The sequence below is a fragment of the Pongo abelii genome, chromosome 1 (assembly GCF_028885655.2).
Source record: "Pongo abelii isolate AG06213 chromosome 1, NHGRI_mPonAbe1-v2.0_pri, whole genome shotgun sequence".
NCBI lineage: Eukaryota > Metazoa > Chordata > Mammalia > Primates > Hominidae > Pongo > Pongo abelii.
Genome location: NC_071985.2, coordinates 75,102,412 through 75,115,440, shown reverse-complemented (window position 1 = coordinate 75,115,440; position 13,029 = coordinate 75,102,412). Strand labels below are relative to the sequence as shown.

Genomic DNA, 13,029 nt, shown 5'->3' with positions numbered 1-13,029 from the left:
CTTCAGAGAAGCCTTATCTGTCTTCCCCTCATTTTTATTTGCTTAATCTTTTTCCATGAAATTAGTATACATTATATTTCCTGATCAAGTAACTTTGTAATGGTGATTATGGGCAGCTTTCAAACTTTTCATCTGGAAATATGGCAGTTCATTTATGGTCTCCAGCTGTAATTTAGAAAGCACTACTGGTGGTTAAGCTACCAACGGTTAATGGCTATCTACTGATTTGAATAATTAAAAGAAACCTCTAGCCTTAAAGATAAAAGATGAAGAGAACTTTTATCTATGGGAGCAAAACAACCAGTTTATAAATGAGACCCTTGTATTGCTTTCTGAATAACAACACAAAACTAAATTATGCTTAAAATACTTATTTTTTTTTAGTAGGAAAAGGGAGTAATGATTATTAATTGATATTGCTGTCCCTGTTTCATTTTTATGTTTTGGCATTTTTTTTCTTTAACAGAAATACTCAGAGGGGAAAATTTTTTTTTTCATACTTCAGGAGATCACTTGTAACTGTACTATGAATTCTTTAAATTCTGAGAAATTAAAATGGTTTTCATCTGTTTATTTTCTAAGATTACGAAAAAATAAGTGGTAAGAACACTAAGAAAATTTACCTGTCCTCCAAGAACAATCTTCATGTAATAATACTGCAGTAAGAAGACGAGCTATTATGAAAATTTTTAATTACCAAGAACATAACACAAATCAGTTTTTTGTTGTTGTTGTTGTTGCTATAGGATATTTCTAGTTAGGAAACTTTATTTCTTTTTTGAAGTTTAAAGGTTTCCAAAAACTGAATTTTCCAGCTTCTCTGTTATAAATGCAGAAGGTGTTTGTAGTGTATACTTCCTGCATAGATAAGAAACCTCCTTTAGTTTCCTACTAGGGGTGAATTGCTAGCCAAGCCTGTGATAGCAGCCGCTTTTTTTTTCTTTCTTTCTCTTTCTTTCTGGATTTTTGACACTCCACCCCCTCGAACTCAGGTGGGTGTGTACACTGGCACTGAGCTGCAGTAGGATTTTTCCTTGGATAGTCTGGTCTGGAGCTGGGACAGCAGCTGCTGCTGTGGAAAGGCCAGCTGGCAAGATGATGGAAGAAATCTCCATTATGGTAGCCTATGACGCCCATGTTTTCAGCCAGCTGCACGATGAAGACTTCCTCACTAGTCTGGTGGCCATCAGCAAGCCCAGATCTATGGTAGGTGGTGCCTTGCACACTACTCTAGGACTATATTTTCTTTTCTAACATGATATCTATACTCCTGTAGCAACTGAGGCATAACTTGCTGTTGGCTTTGTGTTATGTCTACAGGTTTTCAAAGATTTATTTACTTAATTAAACACTTATATAACAGTAGCACACTTAAAATGTTAGGCTTATGCTTTCATATATAATGAGGTTGAGAGGAATTTTAGAGTGCCAAATATCACTTTGTCTTAAGTTTCTGCCTTGTAAATATGTATATAATTATCAGGTAGAGGCTAGTTATATTTACATAGCATACAATTGAGGCTCATAGAAGTGTAACATTTCTACCAGTGAGTCATAATATCAACTGAGAATTGAGCTACCTAAAAATCAGGTAACTTTCAGGGTCTTAAATTATTACTAAGAAGAACTATTAGGAAAATAACAGTACAATTTTAGTTTGGCTTTAATATTTGTAAAAAAAAGGTACCATTCTCTAAGGATCTTAGTGTGTGTGCACGTCCTGGCATAATCAAAAATGGAAGTTCTTGCAAGTGTTTATTGTTTCTTCTCTTAGATGTCATCATTATAATGGCTATTGAGTTTAAGATATCAACGATCTATACCTCTGAAACTAACTTTTTTTTGAGATGGAGTTTCGCTCCTATTGCCCAGGCTGGAGTGCAATGGCATGTTCTTGGCTCACCGCAACCGTTGCCTCCTGGGTTCAAGCGACTCTCCTGTCTCAGCCTCCCTAGTAGCTGGGATTACAGGGATGCGCCACCATGCCTGGCTAATTTTGTATTTTTAGTGGAGATGGGGTTTCTCCATGTTGGCCAGGCTGGTCTCAAACTCCTGACCTCAGGTGATCTGCCCGCCTCACCTCCCAAAGTGCTGGGATTACAGGCATGAGCCACCACGCCCGGCCCCCAAAATCAACTTTTTAACTACAATTGTAGTAATTTCTTGTTTATTATATTTAATATGACTCATCACAAACAACAGAATGAAAGAGTATATCATAACATTTAAACCTAACTAGTATGAAGCCCTACTTCTCTATTTTAAGGCACAGGAACCTTAAAAACATGGCTATTTCTTGAAAAAACAAATTACAAAAAGTAAAAATAAAAAAATAAAGGAGAAAGCTGTAGATTGATTTTAAAAGACTTAAGGGTTATATCAACCAGATGCAATAAATCAACCTTGTTTAAATGCTAATTTGAACAAAGTATAAAAAGATCTGTAAGATAATTGGGAAAAATTTGACCACTCATTAGGTATTTAATAATGATATTAAGAGAATTATGTAATTTTTTGTACATTGATTTTTTTTTTTTTTGACACGGAGTCTCCCTCTTGTTGCCCAAGTTGGAGTTCAGTGACACGATTTCGGCTCACTGCAACCTCCGCCTTCCCAGGTTCAAGCGATTCTCCTGCCTCAACCTCCTGAGTAGCTGGGACTACAGGCACCTGCCAACATGCCCGGCTATTTTTTTTTTTTTAAGATGGAGTCTCGCTCTGTTTCCCAGGCTGGAGTGCAATGGCACAATCTCAGCTCACTGCAACCTCCGCCTCCAGTGTTCAAGTGATTCTCCTGCTTCAGCCTCCCGAGTAGCTGGGACTACAGGTGCACACCACCATGCCCAGCTAATTTTTGTATTTTAGTAGAGACAGGGTTTCACCATGTTGGCCAGGATGGTCTCAATCTCTTGACCTTGTGATCCACCCACCTCGGCCTCCCAAAGTGCTGGGATTACAGGCGTGAGCCACGGTGCACAGCCATTTTTTTGTATTTTTAGTAGAGATGGTGTTTCACCATGTTGGCCAGGATGATCTCAAACTTCTGACCTCATGATCCACCCACCTTGGCCTCCCAAAGTGCTGGGATTACAGGTGTGAGCCACTGCACCTGGCTGATACTATGATTTTTTAAAATGGTCATTTAGAGATATATATTGAATAGTTTTGGATGAAATGTCTGCAGAGATTCAAAATGAACCAGTAGATTATGTGTTGATAATTATTGAAACTGGGTGATAAGTATTAATACATAGTGATTCATTATATTCTCTCCACTTTTGTAGAGATGTAGTTTAAAAGAATCAGCTGGAAGACAAAAAAAAGCAAAAAGATTTGCAAAAAGCAAAACAGATATAAAACTGTAATATACTTAATAAAACTGTAATATACTCAGCCAGGTGTGGTGGACCACGCCTGTAGTCCCAGCACTTTGGGAGGCTGAAGCGGGCAGATCACTTGAGGCCAGGAGTTCAAGACCAACCTGGCCAACATGGTGAAACCCTGTCTCTACTAAAAATAACAAAAATCAGCCAGGCATGGTGGCGTGTGCCCATAATCTCAGCTACTCAGGAGACTGAGGCATGAGAAATGCTTGAACCCAGGAGGTGGATGTCACATGTCACAGTGAGCCGAGACAGAGCAAGACTGTCTCAAAAAAAAGAAATAATAATAATAATATATTTCTGGAAGTGTTAATAGAGAAACATCTGGCCTGTTGCATGCTTTCCTTGTATAATGTATATAATATATGTTTTTATAATTACATATATTATATGAAGATTATTGCCAACCCCCTAGTTAACTACAATATACACTATAACTGAATCAGGATAGGATAATCCATGGTTGTAGATAATCTTTAAATTTTATTTTAGTCATTGATTTTACAATATTCCACCATGAAAGCTTATCCAGAGAATTCGGAATTATGGCCATGTGCTGTGACTCATGCCTGTAATCTCAACACTTTGGGAGGCCAATGCAAGAGGAAGAGGATTCCTTGAACCCAGGAATTCAATACCAGCATAGGCAACATAGAGAGACCTCATCTCTACAGAAAAAAAAAAAGAGGATCTTGACAGGACCATCATAAAGAAATGAAACAGAATTCTCTTTTTTTCTTTTCTTTCTTTCCTTCTTTCTCCCTCCCTTCCTCCCTCCCTTCCTCCCTCCCTCCCTCCCTTCCTCCCTCCCTCCCTCCCTCCCTCCCTCCCTCTCTTCCTTCCTCCCTCCCTCTCTTCCTTTTTTGAGACAAGGTCTCACCAATGTCACCCAGGCCTGAGTGCAGTGTTGTGATCATAGCTCACTGCAGCCTCAAAGTCCTGGGCTCAAGCAGTCTTCCCACCTCAGCCTCTTCTGAGTAGCTGCGACTACAGGTGCACATCACTGCCCCTGGCTAATTTTTTTTTTTTTTAAAGAGGTAGGGTCTTGCAATGTTGCCCAAGCTGGTTTTGAACTCTTGGGCTCCAGCAGTCCTCCTACCTCAGCCTCCCAGAGTGGTGGGATTACATGTATGAACCATCACACCCAGCCAAGAGCCTCTTAAGAGGTCTGAGCTGAGTCTTCAAAAACTAACAGGAGTTTTCTAGGCCAAAGGAGAGAAGAAACAAATACAGAGATGTGAAGTAGCAGAGTGTAGAGGACAGTGGTGGCTGAAGAGGTGGACAGTGACCAAGTCATAGGGAACATCCTATGCTCAATAAGTATAGGACATTGTGTGTGTGTATGTGTATGGACGCAGGCACATAAGAGACTGGGAGGGAGAAAAAAATGAATGAATTAATATAAATGTGTTTATCAGGAAACACTCTTCCATTTGTAGATTGTGTGTATATTATGCCTCAATGCAACCCTAGCTGCACCAAAGGGAATTCCCACTCCTAACCATGTAGCTCATTTTTAAATAGAATCTGTTGACTAATATGGAAAATCCTTGGAGTTGATAGAAACACATAATATTGTTTTATATATCAAACTTTTAAATAATGCAGATCTTGGGGTATTATAAAACTTTCTGAAGATATTTAGTTTTATCAGATTTGAAATTTAAAATCGTCTTTTGGAGGTAATATTTGGGTTTGGTTCATCTGGAAAAGTTATTCTAAAATTGTGCAAGATAAAAATATATATCATTTGTTTTTTTGTTTTTGTTTTTGTTTTTTTTTAATATGGAGTCTCGCTCTGTCACCTAGGCTCAAGTACAGTGGCACTATTTGGGATCATTGCAACCTCCGCCTCCTGGGTTCAAGCAATTCTTCTGCTTAAGCCTCCCCAGTAGCTAGGATTACAGGTTCTAGCCACCATGCGCAGCTAATTTTTGTATTTTTAGTAGAGACAGAATTTCACTATGTTTGCCAGGCTGTCTTGAACTTCTGACCTCAAGTGACCCACCCGCCTCAGCCTCCCAAAGTGCTGGGATTATAGGTGTGAGCCACCATACCCGGCCTCATTTGCTTTTAATTCCATATTGAATTTTTTGCTTTGAGATGAACATTTTTTCATCAAACATTTTGTTTTTTTTTGTTTTGAGACGCAGTTTTGCACTTGTTGCCCAGGCTGGAGTGCAATGGCACCATCTCAGCTCACCGCTATCTCTGCCTCCTGGGTCCAAGAGATTCTATTGCCTCAGCCTCCTGAGTATCTGGGACTATAGGCATGTGCCACCATGCCCGGCTAATTTTGTATTTTTAATAGAGACGGGGTTTCTCCATGTTGGTCAGGCTGGTCTCAAACTCCTGACCTCAGTTGATCTGCCCACCTCAGCCTCCCAGAGTGCTGAGCTTACAGGTATGAGCAACTGTGCCCAGCCAAGATGAACATTTTAAATCAAATGAAAGAAATTCTCAGATTTTCTACAGTATAAAATTGCTTCTCAATCTGATAACTGCACTGTGAAGCAAATTACACTCTTGCTAAGTTATAAAATCCTCCTTAGGTTTGGGTTCATTATTAAGGGTATTTAGAAACTTTCTTAGTATAGGCTTAATTAAATATCTTTCTGTAATTGGACTTTGTTACATAATGGGAGGTGTTTTGATTCCTTGAATGGTAAAAATCCCATTAAATACAGTGGTTCTCAGGTGTGGATACTGCATTTTTTTCTTATTCATAAGTAACCCTGTGTCTTTCTTATGTTTTTGATAGGAATCTGTAGTAAAATATACATTGCAAGCTGTTACACACACAAAACTGAAAGAAAATTTGACTAAACAATACCTACTGTTGCCACATGTTACGTATGAAGGGGATTTTTCTGTTCTATTCAATTGTTTAAAGGCTTTAATTGTTTATGACCCACTAAATTGAATTCAGAAATCTCTCTATCCACACTTTGGAAAATATGATTATATCCTATTGAGTCCTTAAAAATAAATGATGATGCAAGAAAATCACAGACCCCTTTACATAAATTACAGATAAGAAAAAACAAGAAGGAAGCCAAGCATAACTTCTTATGTCTTCCATATCATACACACATGAGCAAATTTAGAAATTACCTAGACCAATATTGTTTACTGTGATAACCTAAACAAAAGCCTAGTCACTACTAGCAGAACATAGGAACTTTTTTTTTTTTTTGGAGACAGAGTATGGCTCTGCCACCCAGGCTGGAGTGCAGTGGCTTGATCTCTGCTCACTGCAACCTCCACCTCCGAGGTTCAAACAATTTTGCCTCATCCTTTTGAGTAACTGGGACTACAGGCACATACCACCATGCCCGGCTAATTGTTGTATCTTTAGTAGAGATGGGGTTTCACCATGTTGGCCAAGCTGGTCTCGAACTCCTGACTTCAGTTGATCTGCCCACCTCAGCCTTGGCCTCCCAAAGTGTTGGGATTACAGGCGTGAGCCACCACGCCTGGCCTCTACTGGGGGTTTTAAAGTTACACAGTTCTCAGTTCAAGTTTTAGATTCGCTACTTACCAGTGAGCTAAGTAACTTCTCTAAGCCTTAGTTTTCTCGTCTGAAAACAGAGACATAATAGTATTACCTCATTGGAATACCATGAGGTTATTTGAGAGCACTTGTAAAGTATTTAGCACAGTGAAAGCTGTAACTAATTGTCTCCTTTTCTAATAAGGGAGGAGCTAATCAGACTATTTGGAGAAGGTCTAAAGGAAGAAGTGGGATGAATAGATAAGGCACCCTGGAGACACAGGAGGAGTTGGAAGGACAAAAGGAGAAAATGAACTAGTTAGGTTACCCTGGAGAATTACTTTGCTTGATTAGGGAATCACTATCAGGATACCAGTCCTACAGGAAACTTGAAGCCTTCTGCCCTGAAGATGGTGCTGAAGATCTTAGGTTTGAGCTCAGAAGGGTGGGAAGGCAATGTAGAACCAATAGAAGGGAGTATATATAGGCCAAACCTTCTGATGACTAGATGAGATCAATTACTGCAGCAGGAATCTTGCAGTAATGGACTGGCAGAGCCGACATTGACCAAGGAAAAAATTGTAAAGGACATTAGAGCAATGCAAGTAAAAAGAAATGACAAGTGTCCGGACTTAGACACTTGACAGTGGGAGTGTAAATAAAGAAATTAGTCTACACATGTTGGTTAGTTCTCACAAAGGGAATATACATTAATATTATTTAGGAAGAAGCAGCAACTGATGTTATGAGAAGAGTAAATGATTGAGATAAATTGAAAATTAAGCTTCCAGCCGTACAAAAGTGGAGACTGTTATAGTGTCAAAAGTCTTTGGGAATGGGAAAGTTAGGTTATCAAGAATAGAATGGAAGAAAAATGACCCATTCTGGCTTTACGATGTTCCACATCTAGAAATTCGAGGTCACAGTATCACGGTAAGAGAATTGATTGTCCAGTGGTTAGAACACTGCCCTTTAACAAAAGCCATTTAACCAGACTAACACATGGCTATACTATATTGGCACTGGATAGATATTCTTAACTGACAGAAACCAAAATAGCAGCACTGTGCCAGCAAAGGAAGGGAGCTCTTTCTTGGAGCTACAGTTTCTCTGTTCTATAAATGGGAGATGAAGGTAAGCATTCTGTAATTACTTCCTCCTTATCGGATTGGCACAGATTTCATCAAGCATGCCAAATTAAAAAACAAAATTCAGAGCAATTCCATATGTCAGAGATGGGGAAAACAATAAAATCAATACTGTTATTTCTAAATCTTTACTAGATATACATTTCAAATATTGATTAGAATAAACATAACAATTAAGATTCATCCATATTTTTAAAAAAATGTTATCTGAATATTTTTTATTCTCATTGTTACATAGCAAGTGCATATTTTGGCACTACTTTATCAATTTCAGTTCAGTTCAAGCATCCAACCAGTCATTTGGTTGATTCAGTTCTAATGAGTTAAGGTTCTTATAGTTGCAAGTAATAAAATCTTGTGCTATCTTAAACAAGAAAGGGATTTTATCACGTGGACAGCAAGATGTGTTCCTTTAAATGCAAGGGCAGTTCATCTAGGCAACAGAGCTGGTACTGGACTGATGCTGGCAACCATTCTCCTTATCTCTTGCCATCTAATTAAAACTTCTCTCTTGACATCTACTTTATTTCTCTGTCTCCAAGTTCTCGGCTTCTTTGTTTCTATGGCAGAATATTGCTGCTACACAGCATCCAGATTTATAGTTCTACCATCTGAATCACAACTCCATATTTCTTTGGTGAGAATCTGACCGAATAAGGTGAGTTTTGTGATAGTATAGAGCAGAGCCCCTGAGCACACACTCAGACTAAACTGCCTGGGTCCAATCCTACCTCACCTGCAATTAGCTGTATGACTTTGGGCAGATTACTTAATCTCAAACTTCATTTTTCTCATCTGTAAAATTGGAGTCTGTAAGAGAAAGTACTCCTGACTGAAATCGGCCAGAAGCCCCTCTCATGTTTTATCTAAAGTAAACCTATCTTTAACTGTCAAGCTGTGTTTCATGTTTCTTTCCTCTTTCTTTAACTCTTACAGAATCATGTTAGTAGTACCTGTAAGATTAAATAAAAATTAAGTTTAAATTTAAATTAAATCAGTAATATATGTAAAGCACTTAAGAAAATTAATTAAGTCAATATATGTAAAGCACTGGATACCTAGCACATAGAAAGTGGCATGTGTATGTTAGTTATTATTCCAAATTGATTCTTTTATTATTTATGAATGAATGAGACAAGGTCTGTCACTCACTGCTGCCTCAACCTCCTGGGATCAGGTGATCCTCTCTCCTTAGCCTTCCAAGTAGCTAGGTGTACAGGTGCATGTCACCATGCCTGGCTAATTTTTTATTTTTTGTAGAGATGGGGTTTCACTATGTTGACAAGGCTGATCTGGAATTCCTGAGCTCAAGTGATCCTCCCCCTTCGGCCTCCCAAAGTGCTGAGATTACAAGCGTCAGCTACCACACCTGGCCTGGTTAACAGAAATTTAAAATGATGATTAAGGCCAGGCGTAGTTGCTCACGCCTGTAATCCCAGCACTTTGGGAGGCTGAGGCAGGTGGATCACGAGGTCAGGAGATCGAGACCATCTTGGCTAACACAGTGAAACCCCATCTCCACTAAAAATACAAAAAATTAGCCAGGCCTGGTGGCGGGTGCCTGTAGTCCCAGCTACTCGGGAGGCTGAGGCAGGAGAATGGCGTGAACCTGGGAGGTGGAGCTTGCAGTGAGCCGAGATCGCACCACTGCACTCCAGCCTGGGCGACAGAGCGGGACTCCATCTCAAAAAAAAAAAAAACAAAATGATGATTAAATTATTAGAGAAACCAATTTTTTTTTTTTTGAGACAGAGTTTTGCTCTTGTTGCCCATGCTGGAGTACAATGGCATGACCTCATCTCACTGCAACCTGTGCCTCCCAGGTTCAAGCAGTTCTCCTGCCTCAGCCTCCGGGTAGCTGGGATTACAGGCGTGCACCACCATGCCTGGCTAATTTTGAAATTTTAGTAGAGACAGGGTTTCTCCATGTTGGTCAGGCTGGTCTCGACCTCCCGATCTTAGGTGGTCTTCCCGCCTCGGCCTCCCAAAGTGCTGGGATTACAGGTGTAAGCCACCGCGCCCAGCGAGAAACCAATATTACATCAAAACTCACCACAGTGCGCAAGCTCAACATGTAGTCAAATTGTAGTACTCAAACTCATTGCAAGGACTTCAAGCTTATTTACAAACAGGATTTACAGCAAACAAAATAAAACAGTATAGCCCTATAATTGTAATGCCCACAATAGGATTTCTAGCAGGCTGAAATATAGAAGCCCTCTTATCCGACACAGTCAGGGCTGTAGTTAGTTTATAGAAAAAGTTGGTTCAGGAGAAGAAGGATAAAAATTGCTACATACTAACTTAAACATTTGTTTTTACTTAAAACTTCCATTATCAATTTTGCTTTAAGGCCTTTAATGCTCTTTGTTTGCATCAGAATTCTGAAATCCATATGCCTTCTAGTTTCAGTTTCCTTAAGAGGGGCAGTAAATTAATAAATGTGTCAAGCAGTCTAAGGGCAAATTTGATAGAGATTTTCATAACTTATTTCTTTACATTTTTTATGGCAGCATTGCCATCATTTAATTCTTTTTTTTTTTTTCTTTTTTTTTTTTTTGAGACAGGGTCTCATTCTGTCTGGAGTGCAATGGCACAATCTCGGCTTACTGTAACCTTCGCCTCCCAGGTTCAAGCAATCCCTCTTGCCTCAGCCTCCTGATTAGCTGGGATTTCAGGCATGTACCACCACGCCCAGCTAATTTTTGTATTTTTAGTAGAGACAGGATTTCACCATATTGGCCAAGCTGGTTTCAAACTCCTGACCTCAAGTGATCTGCCCACCTTGGCCTCCCAAAGTGCTGGGATTATAGGCGCGAGCCACCACGCCTGGCCTCACGCTTTTGGCTTTTGTCCATGTTCCATTGATCAAACAAATCAAAAGGCCATTTCCAACATACTGGAGAAGAAAAGTGTACTCCGCAATAGGGGTTGTGGGAGGGGAAAGTGAGTATTTGCTGAACAATAGTCTACCACATATATAATTGACCTAACTGACCCTTCATATGGTTAGGTTAGCTGTGTAAAATATATAAGCACTGTGTTTCTCAATAGTACACTTATATAATATTCACAAAAATTGCACATCCACAGATTCATCATCAAAGTCATCATCAAAAAATGACTTATACTCATTGAAAAATGCGATAAAATTGAAAATTCAGACTTACCAGTCTTTTACCATTATTCATTTTACTTGAAACTTTAAAGTGAATTGGCACTCTTTTTTCCCCATCCCTTCCAAAGGTAATTAAGAAACAGAAATCTCTTGCCAATGTTTCTAGGGTATGCCAACATTGTTATCTCAACCTGATCCATATTTATAGCCCAGGGATTTGCAAAAACTTGGGGGGAGTCATGGATTCCTTTGGCAGTGTAGTTAAGTCCATGGACCCCTTATCAGAAAAAAATGTTTTTAAATGTGTAACATAAAATAGATAAGACTACAAAGGAAATCAACTGTATTTAAATACAATTACTAAAATAGGCCAGGTGCGGAGGCTCACACTGTAATCCCAGCACTTTGGGAGGCTGAGGTGGGCAGATCACTTGAAGTCAGGAGTTCAAGACCAGCCTGGCCAACATAGCGAAACCCAATCTCTACCAAAAAAATACAAAAATTAGCTGGGCGTGGTGGCACACACCTGTAATTCCAGCTACTTGGGAGGCTGAGGCAAAAGAATTACTTGAACCTGGGAGGCAGAGGTTGCAGTGAGCTGAGATCATGCCACTGCACTCCAGCCTGGGGGACAGAGTGAGACTTCATCTCAAAAGAAAAAAAAAATACGATTACAAAAATAGACAGAAATCAGATTTATGATATAGTAATAAGTACTTCTTTATTAAACATATTAAATAGCAAGAAATGGTAGTGAGGCTACTATAATTGCAAAATAATTTTGAGATATATGTAATACATATAATGTGAATGAAAATATCTGTGGTATCTATAGGTGGCAAAATCACAAATAACACAGTGGATTATTGGCTACATTTATAATGGAAGGAATTGATAAATTTCAGTTAGAGGTTCAGGAAAATAAAGGGTTTTTTTCCTTCTAAGTTCAATTTAATGAATTCCCTCCACATACCCCTAATATAACCTTTATCTGATACTGTCTGAGACACAAAGATTTTTACAAGTCTTTCCTTACAGCGGGCTAGGAGAAATCTTGATTGTGCCTTCCACTTTCTCTCTTCCTCTTAATGGTATAGGAAATTACTTGCGTGATTATTTAATGAATCTCTCATTAACCTATAACTTCCCTATGTCAGGTTTTTTTATTTTGGAAACAGAATCTCACTCTGTCGCCCAGGCTGGAGTTCAAGTGATTCTCATGCCTCAGCCTCCCAAGTAGCTGGGATTACAGGTGTGCACCACCACGCCCAGCTAATTTTTGTATATTTTTAGTAGAGATAAGGTTTCCCCATGTTGGCCAGACTGGTCTCAAACTCCTGACCTCAAGTGATCCACCCACCTTGCCTCCCAAAGTGCTGGGATTACAGACGTGAGCCACCATGCCCGGCCAGCTATTTCTGTTTTTACCATTGTATTTCCAGCCCAGCATTGTGCCTAGGGGAATTATACACACTCTGTACATATTTAATGACTATACTGGGGGAAGATGAAATCCCACATAGTTATAATCTTCAGTATGTTTGTGACAATTAAATACATTCGTGTGTGTGTATGCATAAGATATGGAATTTATTTTTAAATCTTTTTATCCTTAGACCCATATACTAAGTTCTTATGATTGTGGAATCAGGTTAGAGTCTAGCTGAGTACTTAATTAGCTCATTGGTTTTCTTTTTTTAAATTTTTGTTTTATTTTTTAATTTTAATTTTAATTTTTTTTTTGAGATGGAGTCTCGCTCTGTCACCCAGGCTGGAGTGCAGTGGCGTGATCTCAGCTCACTGCAACCTCTGCCTCCGGGGTTCAAGCCATTCTTCTGCCTCAGCCTCCCGGGTAGCTGGGACTACAGATGCCTGCCACCACACCTG

The 13,029-nt window shown here is 39.3% G+C and overlaps 1 protein-coding gene across 28 annotated transcripts in view; it reads left to right on the top strand.

The window, feature by feature from the left end:
• The window catches only part of RABGAP1L (RAB GTPase activating protein 1 like), an 857,048-nt gene that overhangs the window by 733,380 nt on the left and 110,639 nt on the right, over nucleotides 1-13,029 (top strand). For 4 of the 28 annotated variants that reach the window (XM_054552142.2, XM_054552013.2, XM_024245618.3 and 1 more), the window contains exon 2: nucleotides 993-1,206. In XM_054552142.2, the coding sequence (XP_054408117.1) occupies nucleotides 1,096-1,206 (111 nt within the window). In that variant the 5' untranslated portion in view covers nucleotides 993-1,095. 28 annotated transcript variants of the gene reach the window in all.